This window comes from Typopeltis vanoorti, chromosome 3 (genome assembly GCF_054136105.1).
Source record: "Typopeltis vanoorti isolate ZY-2024b chromosome 3, IOZ_Tvanoo_1.0, whole genome shotgun sequence".
NCBI classification, from domain to species: domain Eukaryota; kingdom Metazoa; phylum Arthropoda; class Arachnida; order Uropygi; family Thelyphonidae; genus Typopeltis; species Typopeltis vanoorti.
The window spans coordinates 108,028,449-108,050,763 of NC_143551.1; the positions used below are offsets into that span (position 1 = coordinate 108,028,449).

General features: G+C 35.4%; 1 protein-coding gene across 2 annotated transcripts in view; it reads right to left on the reverse strand.

Annotated features, from left to right (window-relative positions):
• Window positions 1–22,315, reverse strand: part of Hcf (Host cell factor) — a 502,792-nt gene that overhangs the window by 308,502 nt on the left and 171,975 nt on the right. For both annotated transcript variants that reach the window (XM_090390794.1, XM_090390792.1), the window contains exon 7: window positions 18,507–18,836. In XM_090390794.1, the coding sequence (XP_090246920.1) occupies window positions 18,507–18,836 (330 nt within the window). The remainder of the gene's footprint in view (window positions 1–18,506; window positions 18,837–22,315) is intronic.

The following is a 22,315-nucleotide window of genomic DNA, read 5'->3' on the forward strand; positions in this document are numbered from 1 at the left end:
TATTGGACACTCCCCCCACCTCACCCCTTCTGGTATATTGATTACTTCTGTTTATCATAAACCAACCTTCACTGGCTGCTACATATAACAAGATTCATCACATCAACTTTCTCACAAAAAAAAAAAAAAAAAAAAAAAAAAAAAAAAAAGGGGGGGGGGGGGGGGATCAAAACTTTGCTGAATGCAGCTCATGCTGTTTGCTCCACTAATCCTTATGATCTAGAACTTATCAGCATCCAATGTATTATGCACTAGAATATCTCTCTACAAAAGATCTAACAGTGCATCAATGTCTCTGACTCTTAAAACTATTCCTAAATATCCTGAATCTGCACAGAGTTCCAATTCCATATATTACTGGAATCTCTGAAGAAAGATGTCTAAATTTTTTAGTGACACAAAAAAATCTTTTCCTTGTAGACTTTCATCAAAGATAAATGGTCTCCTCTGTTCTTCCAAAGTGTTTACAAAGTTACTACTGACAAACAGGATATTCTGTTGAGAAAAGACTACAGGAATATTAACTTATACCACCTATAAAAAAGATCAGCTAACGCATTTTATTCCTTATAGGAAGTAGGCAAGGCCTTTATACCCTATCTAGCTTTTGGAGACTGAGTGCATAATTCAATCTCCACCAGTAGCCAATCAGAGATAGCTGGCCCATGTCTATCACTAATTATAGCAGCCACCCCTATAAAAAGATGGAATAGTCTATTCTAGCACAGCATGGAGTGGACACTAACCACAGAATCTTCTGGGATCCATCTGAAATGCTGTTGCCATTTTAAATTTGAGTGCCAGTTCAGAGACTGTTGAAGTGCTACTACACTGTTTGATCTTAAAGCATAATGGCTATTTTTCTTTACTTAAATTTGGGAGTCTTACTCTTATTAGTTGCGAGCAGCAATTTTTACGACACCTTACAACAGCTACTGTACTGCAGATTGTATTGTTTGTTTGTAACAAAATGCTACAAATATTTTGCATTCCAATTAGAATCTATATAACTCAACACTTGAAATAATTTAAAATATTTTCATGGTGAATTTCATTCAAGGAGACCACTAATGAGCAGTAATGTACCACAGGGTTCTAAAGCTTGGATTGCAGATATTTAATTTGTACATCAATGACATTGAGAAAAATCTGAAAGAATAATTTATTTACAATGATGCTAACCTGAAGAGCATAATAATTGACAACTTAACATATGGAAGTAAAATGGGAAGAACATGAAGCTATGACACACACAGATAAGAGAATGACTGATGTACAATATCAGTAAGTAATATATGGTGAATTTCATTCAAGGAGACCACTAATGAGCAGTAATGTACCACAGGGTTCTAAAGCTTGGATTGCAGATATTTAATTTGTACATCAATGACATTGAGAAAAATCTGAAAGAATAATTTATTTATAATGATGCTAACCTGAAGAGCATAATAATTGACAAAGTGATGCATAGACCAGCAGGATGATTTAAACAGACTCCAGTTTGGACAAGGATTGTCATTTAAATGTGGCACAGTGTAAGGTTATACATTTTGAATGAGGATAGGTATTTGGAGTTGTTGTGGACAGAGAGGTGAAGTTCAGAGGAAATAAAAATGAACAAAAAAAAGCTCAGAGGATCACTTTGAATGTTAAGAAATATACATTGATAAGCTGGGATAAGAAAGCTATTAGCTCTCCTTTTTTTTGGAAAATGTTTGTTGGAAAAGAGGTGTAGAAGAGGATCAAGATGAATGCAACCAAAATGGTAACTAGTCTATAGATTGCTATCTATACTCATAGAGAAAAGGGATGTTGGTTACTAATTTTAGTTCACAAGTATATATATATAAGTTATTTACAGGGGTTTTACAAATTAGATGTAAATGAAATTTTTCAAGACATACAGAACAGGAGAACGAATTGGTTTGAGAGGTATAGTAGCAGATGTGACTAAGACTATGAGATATACAATATGCAGTGTACTGTCTGTAAACTACATATGTTCTGGCTGGTGCTCCTGTTTTGCAAAATCAAAAACCCAAGTTCCTGGAAAGAAAATCCTGTTAACTTCCATGGGATACTGAATACCTTGCCTTCAGTGGAAAAATTTCTCTGCATTATGATTGTAACAAAAGGGCAGGTATCATCACTACCAACTGAGCTACTGAAGTTGCTCCAAGATGGAATTGCTCCTAAGTTGCATAAGAGTGTGATTAGCAAAGGTTGTGAAGACTAGAATTTTTGTTTGGAGAGCAGTGCATGAATGTAGTGAGTGGCTGGAATGAAAATAGAGATCTAGTTATGTATTAGAGAACATTTTGACAATAAAGGGCTGGAAAAAAAACAGTAATAATAATGGCATAATGGTGATGGAAAAAAGGTAGCATTGTGAAAGAAAAAAATTTAGGAATGGCTTTTAATTGGCTCTAATCTGCATTCATCTGTGATAAGTACAATTGAGAGCTAATCAATACAGGTGATCATGTGTATTATTAAAGAGTATCTTAACTGAGTGTTGAGCAATGTGTTTTGTTTCTCATTACTGTTTGTAACCATTAGTTTACCTTTTAGAAGTGGTATCTATCTATCTATCTATCTCTCTCTCTCTCTCTCTCTCATTTGACCAAGTCTGTTAGCATTTCATGTGCAAATCAATGCACAGGATAAAAAGAAGAGAACCCAACAATAACAAAATTCATTCATTTGTTGTCTGCATAACAACATACTTCCATACATACATAACTATATTATAATGAGAGAACTCATTTTAATGTCCCAGTTTTGTTTTGTTTTTAATCCCACACAAAAGTGGTTGTTTAACTTGTAAGCTGTTATGTGTAATATACCATGATATGTAGGAAGTTGGGGGGGAAGAAGCTTAACATTAGATTTGAAGACCTGTAGTTTGCACTCATTAAAAGGGTAAACTGTCTAAAAAAAGGGCAGCTGAAGGAATGAATGAAGAAATATTTGATTTAAGAGTTTGAATTCTAAAAGAGGTATTTATAAGCCGGGCATATGTTTTAAACAAATGTAGACAAGAGATTGGAGAAATTACCGATGGCAATTCTGATGAATAATGACAAAATAAATATTTGTAAAAAATAAAAGCAACAGAAACCGAATGTTTGTGTGAAAAAGACTGGGGTGAATTGGTGAATGATGGATCATTAATCTTACTCCTCATCAAATAACCTCCTGTCTTCTGCACCTAGTAAAGTATTCTTAAAGAATACTTTACTAGGTGCAGAAGTGGGATACCACCAAATGTGAGAAGAGTATTTTACAGTTGGATGGATTTGCAGGTTGTATACAGTTAGTAGTTGTTGTTCAGAGGTTAAAGTAACCAGTAATTACTTGAGTGAAAGAGATAACATAATTTTTTGGATGCTCAGGAAGAATATTTGAAATTTGTTTATGCCAAGAAAGATTGGAAGTAAGAATTAGCCAAAGAGAAGAAATCTGAATTTGTTGTAAGAATAAATACTAAAAGCTTTTTATTTTTATTTATTTGTAAGACAAGATAGAGTTTTGCTAGCATTGGTATTAACAGGATTATGAGAACAACCCCACTGAAGAATGGATAGGAGATGTGTGAATTTCAGGTTGAAGAAGAAGATATTCTACAAATTTTGATGATTGATAATACAAGTTTTGTCAAATGGTACACCTTGTACTATTCTTACAGTGTTGTCACAAAACTCACCATCAAATTCCTGATATGTACCCTAAGGGTACATATCAGGAATTTGATGGTGAGCTTTGTAAAAAAACAAAAGCAACAGAAACAGAATGTTTGTGTGAAAGCGACTGGGATGAATTGGTGAATGATGGATCATTCGCCAATTCACCCCAGTTGGTACAGGATATTATAACAATACTATACACAACATGATAGTATCAGCAAAACTGTGGATTGGATTTGCAGACAAATGGAGAAGTTTGCATATATATATATATATATATAAAAGAATGAGAGCATAGAGCCTTGTGGTACACCAGTTTTGTCCAGCAGACAGTTGGTAACCCAGTTGCAGAAGTCAGAAGACATAACATGACAAATTGAAAACTCAATCAAATACAACAGAACTATCAAGAGCAGCCACTTGTGATCATGCACACAGCAGATGCCCAAACATGGGAAATCTAAGCAAGAAAGATTCCATGTTGATTTTATTGACATTGAAGAAATGATGATCATTTATAAGTTAAGGGTTCAAAGGAAGGGTAAATGTTGAGTGTTAATTATTTTTTCAGGACTTACTTTAGAACTAAGTTATTCCTTATTAGAAATAACTTGAATATCAGCTAATTTTTGTCAGCCTCGTTGGCCAACCAACAGGCTGTGTGTTTAAATTCTGCTGTGGACATCGTTGTTTGTGAATGTCTTTAAATGGGGGATGAATTTCATCACTTGGTGTGAAACCACTGCCCTGCTTACTGACAGCCTAAAGTGGCTTGGAAAATTTTGTGTTTGGTCTGTAGAGGGGTCTGATAAAAAATATATATGCTTATTAAAATCAATAAGAATGGGGGGGGGGGGGAGCAGCCACAGTGTGAATGCACTATAGAAGCCTTTCGTGGGTGGGAGCCACATTATAAAAAAAATTTTCAGGCAACTGGACAGATATCAATTGAATATGAGAGAATAGAAAGATTGTAATTTTTTTATTGATACCATTCTGTCAAATGCACTGCTATAAAATTTTGGTGCATTCCTGTCAATGACTGCATAAATTGTAGATTTCTTTGTTGTATCTTTTATTACACCAATAGTAGGTTCTCTTATTTTTAATGATTTTTTATGCCCTTCATTTTTGATATAACATGAAAGAGAATAATCAAAATCATATTTGTAGCTGGTTTAGGAAATATACGAACATTCAACAAAAATAAACATTCTTGACTAATCTGAAGGATTTGAGGATTGCTTAAAGGTCAAATCAAATTACCAGAAAGCAACCTCCACATTGCCTCTCAGGAATGCAGAGAACCGACTGGGAATTCTGACCTAATGTTGAATCCTCACCTTCACGTGGTGAACCATATTAGTAGATATCTACTAGGTACTGAACAAAACAAGGAGATATAATGGCAATTTGAGACATAGCTGACTAAATTGTACTCTCTAAGTTTAACACAAAAGTCAAACAGAGCTGCGATTGACTTTTGTGTTAAACTTAGTAAAAGGTTTACTGAAACGCATCAAATGCTTCAAAAAGCATAAGGTGATGAATGCTTATCCTGTACTGAAGTTTATGAGTGGTTTAAGTGATTTCAAAGTGGTTGTGAGACGTTTGAGGATGACGAAAGGCCATGCCGTTCAAAAACTGGACTGAGCAAAGTTAACATTCAAAAAGTGCGTGATTTCATCAAAGAAAACCCAAAATCATTCATGAGATTGATTGAAGATGAATTGGAGATTCCAAAATCGACTGTGCACAACATTTTGACTGAGAGTTTGGGCCTTCATAAATTGAATTCACGATTTGTTTCCCACAAGTTGATCGAAGACCAAAAAATTTATCGAATTGAACACTGCGAGGACCTCATTAAAATCACTCATAAGGACTCAAACTTCCTTGAAACGATCGTTACTGGTGATGAAATATGGTGTTTTGAGTATGAGCCCGAAACAAAGCACTAGAGTGCTGAGTGGAGACCACCAGAAGAGGGGCATCCGAAAAAAAGTCGCTTGGAGAAGTCAAAAGTAAAGACAATGCTGATTTGTTTCTACGATTACAAAGGCATTATCCAGACAGAACAAAGAATTTGTTCTGTCTGGCCAAACGGTCAATGGAGAGTTTTATCTCGAAGTTTTGAGGCGATTGATAGCGAGAATTCATCGTGTATGGTGTGAATATTGTGACGGCCAACAGTTCGTCAAAAACACACTGTCACTCTTGGCACTATAACTCGGCTTCTAATGAAACAAATGTCATAAACAGTTGACACAACACTAATGAAGGTTGCTGCTTTCAACAACAAAAAGATAAAACAGGTGGTGCCACCAGTTTCTTTTTGGACAGAGGATGTATAACATTTTAATATCTCCTCCAAACAATAAAAAATTGCTCTTATTACAACAGATTCAAAACAGCATTTATTCTTCTCTGTACTCAACAGTAAATTATCCTCAGTCATATAATAGGTGAAAGATGAATTTCATGGCAAATGTGTGAGATCATTGGCCAGCTTATTTGGAAGGCTGATGTGGCCTGAAAAACTTGAATGTTTAGTCTTTAGAGTAGATTTCCAGATTATACATAGAAATATTTAAAAAATATGAAATCAATAAAAAGAGAAAAAAAAATCCTTCGTCCACCCAGTATTTTTTTTCAATAAAAGTAGAAAAAAAAAATAGTCCATGGTACTAATAGATCCATGGACTAATTAATGGGTTATGAGTCTTTCATGGGTAGGCATCACAAAAAAAAGTAATAATAATAAAGTCAAATGGCCACCTTTACCAATTTAAACACAGTAAATAAATGGAGAAAACAATTCCTACCTCCAATGAAGAATAGCAGAAAATATACTTTTTCTTGCATGGTTTGTTTCATATATAAACTATGTGCTTCAGTAACAGTACACTGAAAATACATATTCACATGACTCAAGAATGTTCCAAGACTTCCCAAATTTTCATTAGTTAATTGTTTATATATTCTAGGAAAAACTTGGATCTGCACTTAATTTTTCATAATTAACTTCAATTTATTGAAATTATGCAATAAAGAAGTATTTTTAAATACTGATGTCTTTTTGAAACAGCTTTAATCTCTTTCTGGCCAAATTTATCTTCATTCATTAATTAAGCTTCAACATGGAATGACTTTCTCAATTATCTCGTTGTATATAGATAATTGAGAAATTATCTATATACAGACATAGGACATTTACGAAGAAAGAAAGAATTTTCTATTTAATATCTGCATATATTATATCAGGAAATCCTTACTAAAAAGTTCACCTAAAAAATGATGTCATCGTTGCATTCTCAACATCAAACATGATAAATGACTGTTGGATTTCAGTTCAGGGTATGGACAAAATATCATGAACGGCATAATTAAACAAAGATGTGCACAGATTCACTGTCTTCTTGACTATGTTGTCAATGATAGTGATATCTTCACACTGAGTCTTTCATGGGCATTTGGGATACTGGAGTATGCAGGTGATTTGAAATTGGAAGTGATAATCACTAGGTTTTAGGTAGGAAAAAATAAATATCACAATGAAAAGAAAATATATAAAAAAGTTTTAAAAATAAAGTTGAGCAGCTCATATGAGTGAAGTGCAGATTCAACTACATAAATATTTTTTTGAAAGTTAAGTTTTCATTTGGTTAGACTATAATAAATTTAGTTTAATCCTTTATCCAAGTGTGAGCAAACAAAGTTTGCACCTGAAAGTATCTTCAGGACTGGGGTAAGGTAGTATAACACCGGGCAACTAGTTGCAAAGGTGGACCAAGCTAACATCACTCCTATCTCAGTCTATTTATTATCTCAGTATCTCCCACAATGCAAAACACATCTTCTTGCAGATATGTATAATGTTATAATGTGATGCATTAAGTGAAGAGCCAGACCAGATGTGGAGATACCAGGCAGAAGCAATAGCAAGGTCATCTCTATCTATAGGAGTTGCCAAAAGGTGTGCCACCTTTTTATTAAATTACTCTGGATTTAGACAAAGATGTTGAAAGTTTATTTTTCACTTGGTTAGACTATAATCGATTTAGTTTAATCCTTTATCCAAGTGTGAGCAAACAAAGTTTGCACCTGAAAGTATCTTCAAACTAAATTTATTATAGTCTAACCAAGTGAAAAATAAACTCTCAACATCTTTCTCTAAATCCAGGGTAATTTAATAAAAAGGTGGCACACCTTTTGGCAACTCCTATAGCTAGAAATGACCTTGCTATTGCTTCTGCCTGGTATCTCCACGTTTGAGCCTGGCTCCCACTGAAGAGACCTCAATAAAGGTGAAACTAGTCTGGGTAGTGGCCCTTCCCTTAATGCATAACATTATACATATCCGGAAGGAAATGTGTTTTTCATTGTGGGAGATACCGAGATAGGAGTGATGTTAGCTTGGTCCACCTTCGCAACTAGTTGCCCGGTGTTGTACTACCTTACCCAGTCCTGAAGATACTTTCAGGTGCAAACTTTGTTTGCTCACACTTGGATAAAGTATTAAACTAAATTTATTATATACAAATATTATTCGAGAAAAATGAAAGTTCAAAAACAAGAACCAAAACTATGTATCAATGGGAAAACTTAGAGAAAATGTCTGATTTAGCTATGGAGACTGGTGAGAGGGTTCATGTGGTGAAGCTGGTTGCAAGGACGGAGAAATTGGAACTCAATGCTGTTGCAAAAAGTTAAAGAGGTGGTCCCGAAAAAGGAAGAAACATACTCAACATTCCTAGCAATTCAGTTGGTAGGTGTTCTGGTGGAAGGGGTCTGAGAGACTAAGTTATGAGTAAAAGTAGCTAAATGAAAGTCATGAGAAGACTTTGGTAGAAGACAGATGTCAGATAGGTGGAAAAATTGTCTACAGGCTATTGAAATTGAAAAGCATAGAAATAGAGGAAAGAGTACTGATAAAGGAATCAGAGATGACAAAGATGACATGAAAATTTATGACAAAAGACATTCTAGATGTCTTGAGTAATTACTTTGAAAGACTGTTAAGCAAAACATAGTGGTAGCAAACACAATTGGAATGTAATCAGAAATAGATAGAAGACAGATACTTGAGATAGAAAAAAGCTATCAAAAGCCTGAAGTGTGAAAGAAAACTGGAGTACATGACATTTGACAAAATGATCAAATATGGAGGTACATTACACACAGTAAGCTAAAGAAACAATGATTTGATCACGGTTATTCTACTGGCATGACCTCTAGTGGAAAAAAAAAAACAGATAAAATTACATTATTTCCAAATTAATTATTTAGAAACTACATCAAAGCTAAATTCTATTTAAGATAACATGAGAAAAAACATTCTTTCTTATAGATAGTCTTCTTTCAGTAACAATGACGTCCTATTTTTAACATTACAATTGTTATTTTAGATTTAGGATTCTGGATTATCTACAGTCCTGTTTATAGTTAACTCTTAGAGAGAGAGAGAAAGGTTCCGTGGGTAGAACCATGTGCCTTCCATATGCTTGGGATGTTTAGACTATCATTATTGTTCAGATTGAGGTGGTTAATAAGAATCTCACAGGCTTCCTTAAATTTGCATTCATACCATGTTTTGGTGTGATGTAAACAACTGGTGCTTTTCCAATCAATTATAACACGGTTGTAAAGTCCATAATTTCTAAAATGAATGAAGGTATTAATGTTTTACAGTGCCCACACTGCATAATTCATAAGGCATGGTGAGAAAGTAAGAATTCTGGATGATAGGAATAGATCTCTCATAGTTACCATCTATAAAAAAGGTAAATAAAACCATGATAATTAGAGATGACTTTCTCTACTAACCATCTACTTATCAGGGAAGATTTATGCAAACACAGTTTTGAGAAAAGGCCAAGAAAAATTATGGAAGAGCAATGGGATTCAGGACAATTAGAGGTCGTCAAGGTCAGATTTTCATTTTAAAATAAATAGTTGAGAACTCATCGGAATATCACAAGATCTGTACTTAAGTTTTATAGTCTGGAAAAAACATATGACAAGGTACCAAGAGAAATCACTCTTTAGAATGCTAGTTATATGGGTAAAAAAACATTATACAGAGCAGTACATAGGTCCTATTTAGGCAGAGCGTTTAGTGAAGATAGCAAATAAAATATGGAAACACAATAGATAAACAATGCTGTATTTTGGCAAGAAAGTTTATTAAATGTATATGGAATTGTTACGTTGTTGTTTCTGTCTAATTTCTTATTTTATATACTTCTTTAACCTCTGTTAGCTTTTCTTGTGTATATAGCCTAACTAGATTCCACCTAAGGATATTTCCTTTATAAATACTGGCAAATTTGTATTTATACTGCGTCAGCCAGTATCCTATAACAGGAATTTATTCAAGTTCAGGGAAATATTCCTAGATTCATTGGCATACACTCTAACACACACTTAAATAGATATCGGTACTATTGCAGTCGTGACCAATGATAAAACATATTCATATATATGTAAATATATAAAATTTCTCCTGCTATTGTTCTAATTTTATAAGTGGTAATTTGATATCTCGAATTCAGGCATGACTCAGGCATATGCAACAAAACATGTTTATTGAAACTAAATGACAATTACAACTAAATTGAATCAAATTACTTCTTATTCTTCTTCTGCAGCTTCTCCCACATAAGTGGGGTCACTGTTTATAATGAGTCTCTTCCACATCCTCCTGTCTTGGGCTGTCACCACATCCAAGTTCTTCATCCTCGAGTCCTCTTCTACCAGTTCCCTCCATCTCTTCTTTGGTCTCCCACGCTTCCGCCTTCCTTGCACATCCATCTGCATAACCTTTCTTCCCACATATTCGCCCTCCCTCCTCATCACATGACCAAACCATCTCAACCTTGCCTTCTGTATCTTCACTCCTAAGTTCGTAACTTTCACTGTTCCCCTCACATAGTCATTTCTCAGACGATCCTTTCTGGCCACACCACACATCCACCTAAGCATTCTCATCCTGCTACTTCCATTCTGCTGATGTTATTTTTCCTCAGGGCCACAGTTTCTATAGCATACGTCATAGCTGGCCTCACTACTGTCCTATAGATTTTGCATTTCAGATTGGTCGGCACCCTCTTATCACATAACACTCCAGCCATCTCCCTCCAGTTCCTCCAACTGGAGGGAGATGACTTGTATCCTGCACCCCACTTCCTTCTCAGCTCCTCCATCTTCTTCCACTGTTGAACCTAAGTATCTAAAGTCCCTCACCTTCCTGATGGCATTTCCTTCCAGCTCCAGATCTGTCTCCTGGCTGCCACCCACTGTGCAACACATATACTCTGTCTTACTTTTCCTCAGTCTCATACCTCTCTCTTCCAGTACTTTTCTCCATCTTTCCAGTTTAGTTCCCGCTTCTTCTCTTGAATCTGCACACAGCAAGATGTCATCTGCATACAACATTGTCCAAGGCACATCTTCTCTCACCTCCTCCATCACGATGTTAAACAGAAACGGACTTAATACTGACCCTTGATGCAAGACAACTGTTACTTGAAAACTTTCTGTCTGTCCCAAACAGGTCCGAACACTTGTCTTCACATTTCTGCACATCTCCTGCACCAAAGTAACATATTTCTCCGGAACCTTCTTCTACCTCAGACACCTCCGGACTTCTTGCCTTGGCACTCTGTCATATGCTTTCTCCAGATCAATAAATACCAGATGTAGCTCCCATTGTTTCTCTCGAAACTTTTCCATCATCTGCCGTAACCCAAAGATAGCATCTGTTGTTGATCTACCAGGCATGAAGCCAAATTGTTCCTTTGCAATCTCCACCTCCTTCCTCAATCTACCATCAAGAACCCTTTCTAGGATTTTCATTGTGTGGGACATCAACTTTATTCCTCTGTAATTTTTACAGTCTTGTGCATCCCTTTACCCTTGTAGATGGGGACAAGAGTACTCTCTCTCCATTCCTCGGGTATATTTTCCTGTTGGCAAACTTTCATGAACAAGTCCCACAGCAGGTCATTTCCCTCTTTCCCCAGTGCTTTCCATGCCTCCACTGGAATCCTGTCGGGGCCCACCAATTTTCCATTCCTCATCCTCTTTATGGCCTCCGTCACTTCCAATCTACTGATGTTCTGCACCATCCCCTCAGAAGGCTGCCCATCTTCTCTGTGAGTCCTTGCATTTTCCTCATTCAAAAGTCCCTCAAAGTATATTCTCTATCTGTTTCTTATATCCACATCCCTCCATAATACTCATCCTTCAGCGACTTTGATCTGCCTCACATCTAAGATGTCCTTTGCTGCTTTATTTCTACATTTCGCTAGTTGGTAAATTTTTCTCTGTCCTTCATTTGTTTCTAATTGATCATACAGATCTTGATATACCATGGCCTTCGCCTGTGCCACAACTCTCTTGGCTTCTTGCTTTCTCTCTCTGTCCTCTCTGTCACCTTTCACCTCTCTGTCCTCTTCCAGTCTTGACTCATCCCACTTCTGCTTTACCTTCCTCTTAGCTGTCACTGCCACTTATACATTATTATTCAACCACCAACCCTCCTTCTGCTCTCTAATCTTTCCAGACGTCTCACCAAGCACCTCAATTGCACAGCTCAGGATTACTTTTGAATTATGTTTCCACCAATCTTGCACACTTTTCAGTCCATCCAAAATCCTCTCTAACACTCTCTCCCTAAAACGATTCCTCACACACTCTCTTCTTTTAAGCAAAACCACTTAATTGTCTTCATCCCATGGCTTCCAGAGGTTCTTATCTTCGATCTTATTTTAAAGTCTGCACACAGCAGTCAGTGTTGCTGTGCCACTTGATCTGTTGGAATTACTTTACAATTTCTCACAACCTTAAGATGTTTTCTTATAGTCAAAATGTAGTCAATTTGTGAACTGTTGTTACCACTCCTAAATGTTATCAAATGTTCTTCCCTCATGTAGAAAAATGAGTTCACAATTGCCAGATCAAACGCTAATGCAAAGTCCACAACCCTCTCTCTTTCCTGGTTCATCATTCCCACTCTGTGGCCACCATGCACCCTGCACAGTCTCTATTCTGTCTCCCTATGTGTCCGTTCACGTCTCCTCCGACAATCATCATCTCGTTTTCTTCCAGTTCCCTCATTTCTTCTTTCTCCTGTGCTGTACAGCCAACTTGTGGGGCATATACACATAATATGACCACCCGCTCTTCTCCAAGACCCAATTTCATTTGCATGATCCTGTCGTTCCCTCTACCCACTTCCAGTACTTCACCCTTCATTCTGCCACACACTACAATTCCTACACCATTTCTTCCCTCGTTATTCGCTCCAGAGTAGAACAATTTATATCCCTCTCCTAGTTCCTTTGCCTTTCCCCTTTTCACCTTATCTCCTGCACACATAAAATATCCACAACTTCCTCTTCCTCATCATGTCTGCCACCTCTCTTCCCCTTCCAGTCATGCTTCCAACATTCAGTGTTCTCACTCGCAAAATCCTCTCCACCTGCTGGACTCGCTTCTTTAACCGCACCCCCCCTTGATGCGGTAGCCCTCGTCCACGTCTCACAGCTGTAGGGCGATGTGGCTGCGCGTCGCTTTAGGGGGTATGCCCTAGCCCTTATATCATTTTCTCTTTGACTCATATCATAGCTAGAGCTGGCAGTGAAGTTTTACAACCGGATGCCCTTCCTGACATCAACCCTCGCCATTTATCCGGGCTTGCGACTGGCACCTATTGAGGCTAGCTTGCCTCCTTCGGTGGCTGCATAAGACGAAATGACTTAGCAAGATAGGATAAGATTCACCCCTAGCCCTTGAATACTCTAATAGCATCAGGGGGGAGGAGCAAGGATCAAATTGAATCAAATTACTAAAACTTTTAAATCTCTTTCTAAGTTAAATCTCATGCTAAGATAATTAAAAATTCTAAATTAATCAAGTTCACCTAGACAGATCAAATTTTTAATCACACAGAGCAATAGAAAGCAATGACAATATTACACTAAATTAAGATTCTCTCATACATGCTATTCATAGAGTACATACTGTATAACTTGTTGCTTTCTCGGTTAAGATTATCTACTAAACAAAATACACGTATTACTTCAGTCACATACAATTAGATTCGTTCCTGACAATTCCTTGTCCAACAGAATTTGCTGTCTCAAATATGAAATCTTATCAAAGTTCTAAGGATTGTCCACATTACTTAATCAAACACAAATTTCAATCTTCTATCACTTCTGTAACATATAACAAAGATCTCTACATTACCCAGTTCTTTCCGAAGGTCTATTAACTACCACATGTTCTTCTGGGCATCCCTCGATCAGCTATCTCAGCACCTGGCTCTTGGCTACATCGTCCTTTCTACTGTTGCCAGACTCGAACTAGTTTCTGCCGCAACTGAGGGCTATCTCCACTCCTTTCCGATGGGACTTCCAGCGACTGGCACAATTCTTCATAGGCTGATGATTTGCATATGGCCCCGCGTGGAATCTTGTTCAGCATAATCAGGAAAACGGCCCACTGTCCGACATCATAGACCCCTGGCTCGTCCTTTCTCCGACCACTAGTCAAGAATTCTCGAGATGAAATCCTGAACAAAAAGCCTTGCAATATGGCGTGTTGCCTTATATTCTGTGTTCTTGCACCCTCTTTTTGCTGTATCCTATTTTTTTGCACGACCCTTAGTTTTAATGCCCTTAAGATGATCCTTAATCTCCCTATTGCTGTTAGGTGCTGTCTTCGAGGAAAGCGTGCCTACGTTATTTTTCACGTAAGCTGTAGCCTCCAGCGTTACGACCGATACGTGTGTTTCAGAAGCGACCTTTGCACTGTTACTCATTACTGTCTGGCGATTTACGTTATTTTAGATAGCTTAATAGGACACAAATTTAAGCCAATATTTCCTTTACATATAATCACTAATTTGACATAATTCTCTAGTTTAGTTTTCCGTTTTGACTACAGATATTTCTAATACATTACACATATGCACATTCTCATATACAACAAACAAGGTCTTATTACTTTCTGCTGGTGTGTAGGTATTATCTTAAATTAGTTAGAAATTTCATGTTAGATTCTGAATGAACAACTTCTTAGAAAATCCTCCATTCAGGATCTAACAGAATGAAAGAGTAACTAGCCAGACTACTAGACTATATACAAGAGATACCATTCTCCATGTACCTTCATTGAGGTTTGATTTTTTTTAATTTTCAACTGTAATAAACTGAGGATATGGTGTACTGAATATAGTGTTCATGACACATGTACTGAAATATCTGTATTTGAACCAATCTTAGTTAAACAAAATATCAAACTATGTTTTTGTGTAACTATATTTTCTAATGAATAACACACAGTTATCTCTTCAGTAACACAGTAGTATACAAGCCAGTGTTTAAACCAATTTTACCTTGTGCATTTGAGAGTTGGGTTAGAAATAAAACAGTTGCTCAATGACTACAGATAATATGAAAGTCATGAGAAAACATAGGGACTGTACACATGGTATCATTGGCAGAATCATGTAAACAAATGAAGATATTAGGAAGAAACTTAACACTGTTAGCATTTAAGTAAGCTGAGCAAATCTAAGGTGTATTGTCATCACTTAAACTGAATGGGAAAGGAAAGATTAGCAAAATAGGTATTTTGCTAATCTTTCCTTCTAATAATAGGACTCTAGCATTGATGTATAATTTTTCCCCCCCACCAGAGGTCAGTGCAACAATTGTGGTAACGGTTGGTCAGTGTCTTTAACGAACCAGTTTGATTGTAGTATAGCTTGTTTCTTGTGTATATTTGTAGGCTCCAGAAGATGACCTTGACATAAAGGTCGAAACGTCGAATTGTAGATTTTAGTTATATTAAACTAAAGTTTTTATTCAAACACGGTAGTTGTCTCCATAATTTTCAAAAATGTATTTGATGACAATTTGGAAGAAAAAGACTAAGAGAAAAGATCATGATCTAAGTGGACTGATGTAGTTAGAAGTGCTTTTGAAGACTGAAATATAAGATCTGACAATACTAGCATTATGGAAATAAGACTAATTTGGAGGAAAATGTTTGACAGGAAGTTATTAACAATGTAGTCTGTTCATGGTGTACTATCTTAGTATCCTGGACACCTCTTGAAGATATCAGAAAGGTGATGATGTTAAAATATTTTCTTCTATTCCAATCATTAATGATAGTAAATATCATTGCTTTGCTCTCTTTAATTAGACAAAAAAATCCTGTGAGAAGTACTTTGAAATACTCAATTACCAATAGCAAAGTGTATGTCTGGAAACTTCTTAATGAAACATTTGTTTTCTTCATCAATTTGATGGAAAGTCTCAATTCATATAATACCTATGTGTCTGAATTTTCCGTCACTTCCCTCTTTATATTATCTATTCCCAGCTGTTGTCATTAGTGTTTTTATTATCATTCAATGCTGTGTGACATCATACAAATTGTGCTAATCACATAACATACAGGCACTTGTTCCCATATGCCAGTAGCATTATTAATGTGTGTCTGTGTTAGGGGTAAATAGTTCTTGTAACTTCACTAAAACCTTGTCATTTTTAACTTTTCTTTGATAATACTTATGCCTCGTCCAAAATCTATTCCACATAATAGCAGAATTACTTTGGGTTTCAGAATCTCACCTACAATGCCAATAGCACTGTAAATAATTAGATTCAATTTATGGTCACTTCTATAGTATCGATTATTTAATAATATTACAATAAAAAATAGATTTTTATATATAAATAATTAAGGCCACTATATTTTACTCGAATATATTCAATTTATTTATTTGTATGGGGGTTTCTCCCATTCCTCCACCGTCCCTTAGGACTGGTTAAGTCCTCCTAGTGAGGGATTAAGTATGTATTTTATGACTAAGTAGATCCATTGTAAAATTTAATGCAGTAGGATTTTTCCTCTTTTTGCATCAACTTTTACAGAGGTCGCAACTTGTAAATAAGCAAAACAATTTTTATATTAACATTGTAAATATTATAAAAGTCCATGTATTTAACTCCAAGAAATTATCATACAAGTTTGTGCAAAACAGTAAATGTTTAAATTATAAGATTCAAGGGCAAAGCCTTAGAAATCAGCAGTATTGATGTAGGAACTGTATACAATGAAAGTGATTTTTAATGTGCTCAGAGTCAGCCAGATACCAGATTCAAGGACAGTAATAAAAGGCGGTTTAGTTCTGAAGCAGTTCTGCTTTTTGAAAACAGGATTATGTGTGTGTATCTCGGGAGAACTAAAAGTGAACACTGACATGAAGGTCAAGACCTTTTGCACGGGAATGTTCGGGGACCTCGACCCTCAGTTCAGGGACCCGAGAAATCGTATAAAGGAGGTTATCTAAAAAAAACAGAAGAGAAAAGGAGGAAAAGAAGAGAGAACTTCAGATCCAGTCCATTCGCCATGCGTCATTGGCCCTTGAAGCCGCAAGGGATAGCCACGGAAGCTGTGAAGCTACCGAAGGAGAAGAGAAGCAGGACCAGCATGCATTGCCAGTAGGATAGTTTGCTAAGTGTGTTGAACACCGGACACCTTCGGCTGATTCAATAACGCCGGTAAAAATGTGCTTCAAGCCCCGGGAGTCATCCACGTGAGACGCGGTGATGACAGAATCTTAGCATGGACGTCAGAACCTGAAACAGATGGGAAGCCAAAGAACCCTACGAAGGAACTAGGAACAGGTATATAGTAACGTTAAAGAAGATATGCGAGTGCATTTTGTTGTGATTGCTTAAGATATGTGAAATTGACTAAGAGTCAACGGGACATTTGTTGTGCTTAATATAGTTCATAGTTCAGGACTGGAAAATTAATCTAAGAATAAACTGTTCACAAATATAGTTGGAAATACTTGTTATGAATTATAGAGTATGCTAATCCTGGAAATGAGAAAGGCTGATAGATTTTTTTGAATGTTAATATAATATGTTGCACGACTCTGTGCATATACCAATGTTTAATTGCTGAAAATTTTATGCTTAGAGTAAAGTTAAGAGATAACCCCTTTTTATTGCATGATATGGTATAATTGCAGTTTAGTTTAAATAAACATGTTTGTTTTTACAAAGTGTGCCACCTGATCTTTATGCAATACACTGTTTTGAAAAAAAAATACTGGCCCTGTGTGTGAAGAAATTAAATATTAGCCGTGACTGTTTAATTAAGCTTTAGGATAGTTTCAGAATATACTCTACTGGAAGTATAATTATATCTAATACCCTAAGGAGAACACTGGTGGTGCAGTCGATAAAACTAAATAAATTTCCAGAGTTCTCCCGGTATCGGAAAAATACTAATCCGTAGAGTAGAGTTAATAAAGGATATAGAAGGATAAAGTAAGAGAAACAGAGAAAATAAAGATAAAGTGGTAGAGTAGAGAAATTAATATAAGTAGTAAAAGATAAAGAGTAAAGAATAATAATAATATAAGAGAACCATTAATAGAGAAGATATATTATAATATACATTAATTAATTAATAAATATCACAAAGAAGGCACAGCAGAGGAAGTAGAAAAGAATACACCATGTGCATTCACAGGACAGGTTTTTCCTGTTTTAAGAGACGAAAAACCTGAGTTTCCAGGAGGGGAAAAAACCTCTACCTCAATATGAGGCTGACTAATTTACATTTGAATGAAAAGTTCTGATAAAGGTCCTTTGCATCTTTGATGGGATTTGAACCCAGATCTTTTCAACCAAAGGTCTCTGTCAAAACCATGCATATATATCTATCATTCAATAGTTCTATTCATTTTCTGAAAACTGGTTTTGCTAGTTAATAAATACATACCTGGTGTGCGAGGTTGAGCAATTGAACTTTGTTGAGTAGTAGGCCTCCTAATTATCTGGGCTGTAGCAGTTACAGGGGTGGGAACAGTCGATGATATAGGGGAAGCTGTAGGTACAGATATAAGGGAAGGGGTACGAATAGCAGTTGTTGGAGTAGTGGGTGTTGTGGGAGCAGTTGATTGACAGACTGCTGGTGTTTGAGACTGAGGTAAAGATGCCAACTGAGGTACAGAAGATTGTGCTGGAGTTGTTGTTCCAATGCCACTAATTGGAGCCAGAGCTGTTGACGGGGGCATATCATATTTTTGCAACTGTAGGAGATAGGCATCAGCTAAAAAATTAAATAAACATGTCATTATTTCAAATTACATTTCATAGAATCAGAAGTAAAATTTCTGAGCAAAAATTTTAATTTTTAAAGAATTAGACTTTTTAATACTCCAATATCATGAAACCAATTTATTTTGAACATCTTATCTCAGTAAGAAAGAACAACGAATAATTAATAAGTTACTATATGCAGTCCTATGGTCTATATAGATCTTAGTCTTATTTAATTTAGAAAAAGAAACTCATATAATGTATGAATTAATAGCAACATCCATTACACTTTTATGACACTCTGAAGTTTCATAGTTCTGCCAAAACTGATATCTTAACTGCAACAGCAAAAAAATGGTTCAGTGTGAAAGGCAAATTCAGTAGGAGCCTATGCGAATAAGTGAGAAGACATCAGTGTGAATCAGCATAAATGAAGTGTACGCGTTTGAAAATGAGAATATAATTAGACATAGATGAATTAAATTAATTACATGGATAACTTGTGTGAAAAATTATTTAATACACTTTTGCCAACATTTCATAGGCACCTAACACTGCTGTGCTATAGTTCTTGAACCTCTTATGTGCAAAATAAATAAATAAATATATATATATATATATATATATATATATATATATATATATATATCTAAAAACTAAGAAAATCCACAACTTGACATGAATGGAACAAAAACATGCACACAAAACAGAAAATTCAACAACAAAATACCAATGATTCAGCTAGAGAAATCCCCAAAGCTTGTTATATTTTATGGGACACTGTGAGCACATCCCTTCCTTGATATTTTTCCTAGGTACAGGTATGTTGATAATATGTTCATTATGTAAACCAGTTCCATATCAAAACTCAAAATCAAAATTTCTAGGCACTAAGGATAAAATTCCCTTAGAACGTGATGAAATTTGCCTTTGCCTTGCTTAGATCTTATTTTTGTCAACCTAATGGAGAATTTCAGTTTTCAAAATTTCAGGAAAAAACATATCATTACATCCATGCACAGTCTTAGAATCAGCCATGTCAAAAATCAATCAATAGGCTATTTTTTTATAGCTTAGCTCATCATACTCACTTTCTGCTCTTCTAAGATCTTATTTCTTCTGGAAATTCATAAGTCTACCTTCATATCAAATGGTTTCAATGAATTGTTTATCAACAATCCCTCAGAAGTGTCTTCATTCACTCAGGAAACAGTTGATGTTATTTCCATCCCTTATGTCAAAGGCGCATATCTGAAAGTATATCTTTAACACTTAATATTCAAGTAGCTTTTTGATTTCTCTGCAAAGCAAAAGATTCCCCATTTGACCTTCACGAGTGTTGCCAGATTCCATATTCCTGTAGTTTGTCATACTTTTGCCAACACGGATGATTCACTAGTGCCTATCACAAAGAACATAAAAATTACATCAAGTACCATGAGCCTGAGCAGTCTGTTCTGCAAAATTATACAAGGAGAGTGATGGGGCACTATTACAATATCTGAATCTTAACAGGTCTGATGGAATAAATCTACCTCTTATTTCTGAGATCAGATCATAGACCTGTCTAAATTCTTCATATACTCTGGTTTGAGTGTTTCTTAAGTTTACACTTCCAATTTCATGAGAAATTAGATAACAGAAAACTATTATAATTATCAAATTCCTGATAATTATTCTCTACAGAGTACTATGAGAGTAATACACAAAAAAATTACATCATTACTAACTTCCTATCAATTTTCTTCCATATTAGTGTGTTATACATAGTAAAACTCCAATACTTTCAGGATCATATATATGAGCTTTCTAAAGCACTTCTAACTGCACCAATTGGTTACAGACAATTCATCACAGAAAAAATTCAGTGAAAATGTTATCTGCTAGAAAATTAGGTAAATAAATATAGGTATCAGTGAAATGATATTCCACTGATACCTATATGTGAAAAGTAAATACAGTGCAAGATAAATTTCACAAAATATAGTTTTTTTATGTATTTATCTATTATTTATTTAGATTTTAATTAGATTTTCATATTTTTATTCTTATACAGTGAAAGTAATATTTTATTGATCAGTGAGTTTCCTAATTTCTGTATCATCTTAAAAAGTTATAAATATTCTTTCTTATCAAATTTCCAGGTGTATATAGAGTACCTTGATCCTGCAAGCTGGCCTACTATGGACAGACAGGAAGATCATCTACCATTCGAATAGAAAAACATAAATACATCTGCAGTCATGACTATGGTCAATCTGGTCTTGCTTTGGATACAGCTCAGGGAATCGGCGTTTTTAGAATCTGCTGCTGCTCTTAAATATCAGCCTAATTTAAATAAATATGGTTGCATAAAACTTCCCAAATATGGATAAAAATGATACTTTGAGATCCCAAGTTTACATCCTAGACTGCCAACTGGTGTTCACAGTGTGTGCCTAGATAACTCTAGTCACATGTTTCGGTCAGTTTTTTAATGCCTTTGTGTGTGTTACAATTCTTATTTGTACTCCCTGACGATGTCTTTGCAACTGACAAGAAAATACTGGAAGCATTAAATACTTCTTTTAATTGTTTCCTAGTGCTGTTTCACTCCACTAAACTTTTATCATGATTCCTGTTTGCACTCCTCACTTCAATAATTTCTAGTACTGTTGTGTTAGTGCTTGTTTCATTTAACACTTTTTTCAAAGTAATTACTTTAGATATCTATATCTTTACGTTCAATTTTCATGTCACCTTTATGCTTTTTGATTTCTTTTACAATACCCTTTCCTCTACTTTGATGATTTGCAATAACTTCCAGGACTTTTTGCCACTTTCCTGATATTTACCTTGTTCTTTAAGAGATACTTGTGCCATGAGAGGTTTCTTTAATTCACATGAAGGACACAAGAGAATAAGTAGTAATATTTATTTAATGCCATGCATTTCATCCTGAATATTATGACAGTTAAATACATGGTAGAATGTGAACAATGGATTGATTTGAAACAGTACGAGCTGCATTGCTTGTTGTTATACATAAAATAACACTGGTAAAACTGATTAAATGTATTATTAATTATTCATTAACTGTATTAAAAAAAAAGACTCGAGTAATGTGTGATTAGAATAAGGCTTTCCCATATTTTAGAAAGCAAGAGAAAGTCATTCTGATTTAAGTTCAGATGGTGAATTATGCTCTTTCAGTGTGCTTTCTTTAAACAAACACTAAAATTTATAGTGACACTGATGAAGTAAGTGTGGTTTAGAATATAGACCATTGTGGTCTATATCTATTGTATGCTATGCCAAGTCAGACTTCTCAAATTTCCTGTTGATAATGTAAGATTGCTGTTCTTGTATTCTCTTTTCTACTGAGCATCCAGTTTGTTCAGAGTAAAAATGATAATAGTGACACGGAAGTTGGTACACAGGAAGCATCAGAGAAGAATTTATCTTTGGGAGATGGTAACTAAGATGATAATTTATTGATAGAAAGAAAAG